Raw genomic sequence first — 7,500 nt, 5'->3', positions numbered from 1 at the left:
ATTCTGTAGCTCAAGAGTTTGTATCTTTTCAGATCTCGCTTGGTCTTTTTTCTTGCCCTGTGCTGCTGATGCTGTTGGACTATAGTCCATCCACGTGCTGAAAAAAACTTCTTCTGCGCCCCTCCTCCTCTCGGCAATGTGTCTTCGTAAGGAAATGCTGATATGTCTTTTTTTGACAAAATCCTTTTGCATTTTTTGTACTTGTTTTTTTTGTATTTAGTTTTCAAAGAAAAAAAAGTTGTAACTCCTCATGAGATTTCCCTCCTCAAAACCTGCAAACAGAAGAAAAGATCGAGATGTGTCAGAGTGATTGTTGTATCTGGCTAACAGATGGCAGCAAGATTGAAATATTCATTGGGAATGTCAAGATTATCTTGAAAGTAGGTAATGCTTGACAGACTGTAAGACAGAAAACTCCAACAGATCTGACGCTTCACGGTCTATTCCCCACACTTTGCGGTGAGTAACTCACAGAGATTTTTGTGAGACGCATCACTGTTGTCGAGGCAAGCAGTACAGTTACAGTACACATGCTGTCGTTTTTCCAACACAATTATAACAATATGCAAAATCGGAAAGCTATACCGAGGACCAACCTGTGCTCTTGCAGAAGTGGAAACGGCTGGAGGGACTGTCAGTACGGACGGCTGGCATCCTTTGGCCTTTTTAACTGAACCTTCAACCTCTTCATCCCGATTTGAAAGCCATTCATGGCCTGGATGGCCGCCTGCGCGCTCGCTGGGTTGTCGAAGCTCACGAAACCTGATGGGGTGTAGAAGAAAGAAAGAAAGAAAGAAAGAAAGAAAGAAAGAAAGAAAGAAAGAAAGGAAGAAAAAACAGACAGAGAGCAATGAGTCAGAGGCACCCGCGGAAGACAAGGACACAAAAAAAGAGAAAAAGAAGAGAAAGGCTGAAAAAAAAATGATGCTATGAATCTGCTCAGTCATGCAGTGCAGAAGGGGCCTCCGCTCTGGGAGACACCAGTTTTTCTGCAGGTCTCATATGGTGAGAAGCTTTTTTCTTTGTCTGTATCCCCATTTTTGTCCACACATAGACGATGAGCAAACTTTTATAATGATACTGACAATATCATTGCCACACCTATTAGGGAAGCATTTACAGGGACAATTTCCTACAACAATGTTGTGTGTGTGTGTGTGTGTGTGTGTGTGTGTGTGTGTGTGTGTGTGTGTGTGTGTGTGTGCGTGCGTGTGTGCGTGCGTGCGTGTATGTGTGTGTTTGTGTAAAAAAAACGATATAAAGGGTCTGTTGGAGGGCAAAGGCATGTATCTACACTATCCTCAAAACAAAAAACAAAGAAAAAAAAGCCACCTCCATCTCATGCAGGAGACCACCACCCAGCTTCCCCAGGCAGATACGAGTGACAAGGGCTGGGGAGCCGGCCGGTGACCATGAACAGTGGTGGTGTGGAGCAGCAGGAGCAGCAGCACGGCTCTGCTGGCTTGCACGGCCTGATGTGTGTGGTGTGGAGGGAGATGTGTGATTAAGGGAGGGCTGATGGAGCATGAAAAACAGCGGCCGTCTCCACGGGGCCTTGGGAGTTACCTGGGAGAGCCACACACACACGCAGCAGCAGCTCTCCTCTGCTGCTGCTAGCTGGGCCATTAGTACTGAGAGGGACTGCGTGACACGTGCAGGCCAAAGGATGGGGACCAGTGGTGTGTGGGTGGGCTAAGCAACACTGATGATGGGGAAAGGATAGCGGATGTAAGGCAGCTTTGGAAGAGGAAAACAGGTAACAAGGCTGACTTGTATGGGGGTGGAGTGTGGAGGTTTGGAGGTGGAGGGAGCTATCCGTGTCAGTTTTTCTCTCTCCGCAGGCACAATTGGCCACACCACCACTGTTTAACCAGCGCTACTACCCCTCACCCGGCTCCTGTCACCCATCCACCTCCCCACACACACACACACGCACGCACGCACACACACACCTTCGCCGTCCTCCTCTTCTTCCCCCACGCAGATTAATTACCCCATGGAGTATGCAGCATCCCCCAGATGTAACATTAGGCTGTAAACGCATTGTGCCTCAGTCAATACCACAAATGAGTCCTCTCTCATGAATTTATACGTTATTAAGTCCCCTCCCCCAACAACCCAACACCACCCCCTCCAGCCACCATCACCCCCTCCACCTCACCGGCCAACCCAACCCACCGCCGCCCCCCCCCACATACCCAGCCGTGAGCCAACCCTCCCGAGACCTGGATACAATCAATTTTTGTCCAGGAAGGTGCTGCTCCCCGAAGCGAAAACAAATGTTGATCCATAATGGTCCTTTGCCCGCGCTCTGGCACTCCCAGCCGGCCCTCCCTGCCTGCCTGCCTCCCTGACTCCCTGCCTAGCAGTGCTTTTTTCCGTTAAAGGGCAGCACTGGCTTTTTAAGGTGGAGGAAGAGGAGGTGGAGGTGGAGGTGGCCCGCTCTCCACTGGGAGGAGACCAGGGGGGTGGGGAGGTGCAGGAGTACACAGAGTAGATAGAGGATACAGGAGAACAACGTGAGTCAGACTCCGTTCTTTTCTTTCCCTGATATTGATGTTAGCAGAGGTTAAGGAGCGGTGATCTGTACACTGATATAGTTATACAGCCGGCTGAAGTTTTTAGGTCACCCTTCACCGTGAAATAGCTACTGGGGCTTTGCGGAAATCCATAAAATTCCCACCCACTGCTCTTGAACTTTTGGGGAGGGGGGGGTGGGGGTGAGATAGAGAGAGAGGGAGGGAGAACAGACACGTGACAAGAAGGAAGAAAAAGAAATAATTACCGAGCTCGGAAAAAAATATAGACATGTGTTTGCCTTGGATGGGAGCCAGCCATTTTTATTTATTTATTTATTTTGAATATTTGACTTCATGACTACATATGAAAGAGTATCGACCGACACCGGTGTCAGAGATATTGCATATTCAGCAGGCCCTGCATGAGTCGCTCCACCATCCACCCACCAACCACCCCCATCCTGAAATCTGCATCGAATTTCTTCATCAGGCAAGCCGTTGGCGGCTGTCTTGCTGGGACTCATCGGAGCATTTGCTCTGGCTTGGAGATGCTCAACCAATCCCCTTCTGTCACCCCCACATCCCTAACCCCCATCTTTGGATGATGTAGTAGCGCATCTCTTCATCAGGCTGGGATTCACCAACACTCCTTTGTGGGGTTTTTTGCCCTTAACAGTACAAGGGTTAAGAGGGTTGAGGGTCCGGGATAGGGTTTGGAATGCTACCCCCACCCCCTTTAAAATCGCCATTGCATTTCTACATGAGACTGCTTGCTTGGATGTGCTTGAACCTCCATTTCATCTCTTCTCACCTCACCACCCAAGGGGTGGGGAACCTATGTCTCGAGGACCGTTTTACAGCCCTTGACGCCGTCTTATTTGGCCCCTGACATAGTTTTGATGTTATGCAGTTTCCCATGAAATATGCCATGTTTCTAAAGAAATGATAGAAATCACATTTGCAATACAATGGGAGTTTTATTTTCAAGGGACCTAGTGAAAGTGCGTCTGTTGTAAAGGTGGCCACCTTCAGTAGCATATATAGGCACAGGGGAAATCCTGCTTTGTGTGCATAGTCCGTCCCTTGGAGGACTTTATAAAAAAATGAAGTTGCCCCTCGAATGAAAAAAGGTTTCCCACCCCCTGCTCTATCGCATATCATTATCTTTATCAGACAAGCCTTTATCGGCGGCAGTCTTGCCGGGACTCACCGAAGCACTTGCTCTGGTTGGTGGCTCTGTCCATGAAGACCTTGGAGGAGATGACGGTCCCGAAGGGCAGGAACATCTGCATGAGCTCGTTGTCCCCAAACTCCTGCGGCAGGTGGTAGATGAAGAGATTGCAGCCCTCGGGTCCTGCGGAGAGGCAGCGACAAACACACACCCATGCACACACACACAAGCACACGCAGACGCACACGCACACACACACACACACACACACACACACACACACACACACACACACACACACGCACACGCACAAGCACACGCACACACACACACACGCACACGCACACGCACACACACACGAGCACAAAAACAAACAAAGACAAACAAACAAACAAGCAAAAAACAACCGTCAGCTTTGCGATCCTTATCTCGTGTTGACATACCAATAAGTGCTTATGGGGGCTCTTACACGCCCCACTATATTGCATTGTGGCTATTTATAGGGAGTTATGCCTCCTTTCCCCCCTCCAGCATCTCTCTTCCTCTCTCTCTCCTTCTTTGAGGAAAGGAAAGAAGGGGAGGCTGAGGGTGAGAAGTGACTTCTCGCTGTCAGGATGAGTGGACATCAAACCCACTTTAGTCTCCGCTCCACATTACCACAATCAATAGCTGTTGTGAATGCGATATGCCAGCCGCTTGAAATACGGCCCCGCAGACCTATTCGGGCCCCGTGATGAATGCAGCCGGGGGGCCCAGACGTGGACACGCCGTCAGAGACGGCGGTGGAGGAGGTAGGTAGTGATGGAGAGAGGGTTTAGGGGGGTGGAGGGGAGAGGAGCTGCAGCTGGAGATGGGGGAAGATGTGGAGGTAGAGGAACTGGAGGTGGGGGATAGGGACAGGGTTAGGGGTTGGGACGAGGATGGGACTATGGATGAGGGTGGAGGGGAGAGGAGTAGAGGAGTGGTGGAGGAGTCCCCACAACATGGAGGTGGGGAAAGGTTGGGATTGAGGAACTGGAGTTGGAGGTAGGGGATAGGGGATAGGGTTAGCACAGAGATGTCAAAAGTAAAAGTAGGAGTAACAAAAATATGTTTCCTTTCAACATAAACTGAGTAGACAAAGTGTACATGTCTTACGATCAGTTGACTCTTTTCTGGTTGGATCAAATTCATGGTGGGTTTCTTTTTTTAGGTTATTAGGTTTCTTCAGTAACAATACAACTATCTACCTCATTATATAGGTACAGTGGAATAACCTGTGTAACACCTATGTAATATTGTTTGCTTGTGCTGTATTTACTTAATTTACTTTTACCTTTACTTTTGACACCTCTGAGGGGATATGGGTTGTGATGGGAATGATGATGAAGGGGGGGGGGTTAGAATAAAAAGGAGTCTCTCACCCTCACCTTCTCGCTGCTGCTGCTGCTGGATGACCTGGGGGGGCTGAGGCAGGGTCTGCCCGATAGGAGTCAGAGTGGTGGCGGGGTAGATCGCTACGGACACAAGACAGTGGACACACATGGACCCTCGTGCACTACACAAACGCCGACGGACATTAATGACTCTCTCTCTCTCTCTCTGTCGCTCTGTTTCTCCAACTGACTTTGATGGACACAGTTGAGCACACTGCATGGAGTACGCTGGTTTCAAAATGGCCTGTTGTCAGTATTTGGTTTAAAACAAGTTCCGTATTATTCTGGTTACATGCGTGGAACAGTGTTCTGCAACAAAAATTCTCGTAACACGGCCACATTCGGAGTTTAAAATCGAAACTGCAACTGTGCTTAATCTCTCTCTCTCTCTCTCTCTCTCTCTCTCTCTCTCTGTCTCTGGCTGACTTCAAATTAAATGCAGTTTAAGTGTTCGCTCCAATCCCAATGTATAAACAAAAGGAAACACGTGGGAGTTAAGAGCACGCTTTATTGCTGTGCATGTATCACTCCACAAGTGCTCGCCTCGAACCTTAGTTGACCACTAGAGAAATCAGGCAGTCAGTGATAACATAAAATGTTAACGCAAATGGCAGTGCCCTTTTCCCTCCCACCATCTTGTGAGCAAGGTATAAGGCACATACTCGACGGGTAAACAAAGGAAACATGGGGGAATAAGAGTTCACTCTTGTTTACGTACAGTAATGCATTGTGGGATGTATTTCAGGTGCTTGTCTATATATGTTGCAATGTTTACCGTTGTATTGCTGGGTGCATCTGTGTATTGTTTTGTTCACTTGGGTATCGCTATGTTTATCTGTATATTACATTGTTAACTTGTGTATTGTTTGTTTTAACCTATGTTTACCTATACATTGCAACACAGTGTATATTTATAGCTCAATGCTTTGCTTCTGCACTGCTTCACCCACAATACTGCAATGTATGCCATTAAATTGCTACGTTTCACTCTTGTTTTAAGTGTTTATTCTCATATTCATCTCAGTATTACAATGTACATCTATTTAGTGCTATGTTTACCGTTGTCCTAAAGTTGGTTGTTGTACACTGCAATATCCCCCTGTTTACTTCAGTGTGTTTCTATTTGTATCGCAATGCTATGCTGTGTATTTCAGAATATATCTCTTCATTGCATTGTTCACCTGAGCACTGGAATGCACCTATGTACAATGATACTGTACACCTGAGAAGATTCTCATATTGTGTTTCTTTTTAGTTGATGTGGCAAGTCCGAAGGTCTTATTAGGCCCAGCGAAGTAGTTGAAATTACAACCGTTAGTTTCATGACTTGTTACAGACCAGCTTGCAGTGTGTGGCTTAGCTCGCTGGTGCACCTGAACATATTTGGGTTATATGCAGAGGCGCATCTTGCCACCAGGCAAGGCAGGCAGCCGCTTGGGGTCCCCAAGCCCCTAGATAGTGAATAACAGCCCACACTTTACCACAGTAGTGGCGATTTTGGTTCAAATGTTCATTCTTTTCCATTTTTGCTTGGGCCCCCATCTGATCCTAGAATCGCCTCTGGTTATATACCATTATTGTCCATGGGGACTCGGGTTCAGGTCAGGCCTGGTTCAGTTCCCGACCCTAGCGCCTCATCTCTTTCTCACTTGTTTGCTGTCTAATCTTTGCTGTCCTATGAAGTGAAGGCTCAAAAAAGACCCCCAAAAAACACGATTTCTTGTATGAGCACCATGCCTCCTGCGCGTGCACCATACCTCCTGTATGTGCGCCAGGTCTCTGCTTACCTGTGTACTGCTGCACCCCCGTGAAGGCCTGCTGCAGGGTGTCAGCGGCGGTGGGGCTCTGGGTGGAGTAGGGCGGCAGGCCGTTGGTGTAGACGGCCTCCACGGCTGGGTGGCCGTTGGGCTGGTGTGGGATGCCCGTGAAGCCGTTGACAATGGGCGTGACTATGCTCTGCATGGCCGGCGTGGTGATGTTGGCGGGCGGTGAGCTGAGGCCTGAGGTGGCGTGAAGAGAGAGAGAGAAAGAGAGAGAGAGAGAGAGAGAGAGAGAGATAGAGAGAGAGAGTTAGTATTATGCTGAAACATATTTCACTCCTTAGCCCTACCCCTTTCACCTCCCCCTCTGTTTTGCACGTTCACGTGTAGGGACAGGGGTGTCCTTTTCTGCATAAAACACACATGAAAAAGAAAGCTATTAACGTTAACGCAGAGCAAATCAGATGCAGGGAAGTCGTGAAGGAATTAAGAAGGATGTACAACACAGTCAGTTTTAAAATGTAACCCAAGTAATTACAAGCAATGTTTAACCATAGAGAGGCTGCTTTTTATGAGTGTAATTGATTGGTGAAGGTGTGTCATAATTCGTAGGGGTTGTGTTTCAAGCCCACCCC

General features: G+C 48.1%; 1 protein-coding gene across 1 annotated transcript in view; it reads right to left on the bottom strand.

Annotated features, from left to right (window-relative positions):
- Positions 1–634: 634 nt before the first annotated feature.
- Positions 635–7,500, bottom strand: part of celf5a (cugbp, Elav-like family member 5a) — a 313,262-nt gene continuing 306,396 nt past the window's right edge. Inside the window, exons 8-11 of the mRNA XM_063201389.1 lie at positions 6,893–7,098; positions 5,100–5,186; positions 3,730–3,873; positions 635–762 (exon numbers count right to left, since the gene is read on the bottom strand). Of these exons, the coding sequence (XP_063057459.1) occupies positions 635–762; positions 3,730–3,873; positions 5,100–5,186; positions 6,893–7,098 (565 nt within the window). The remainder of the gene's footprint in view (positions 763–3,729; positions 3,874–5,099; positions 5,187–6,892; positions 7,099–7,500) is intronic.

The sequence above is a fragment of the Engraulis encrasicolus genome, chromosome 6 (assembly GCF_034702125.1).
Source record: "Engraulis encrasicolus isolate BLACKSEA-1 chromosome 6, IST_EnEncr_1.0, whole genome shotgun sequence".
NCBI classification, from domain to species: Eukaryota; Metazoa; Chordata; class Actinopteri; order Clupeiformes; family Engraulidae; genus Engraulis; species Engraulis encrasicolus.
This window is presented reverse-complemented; position numbering and strand designations above follow the sequence as displayed.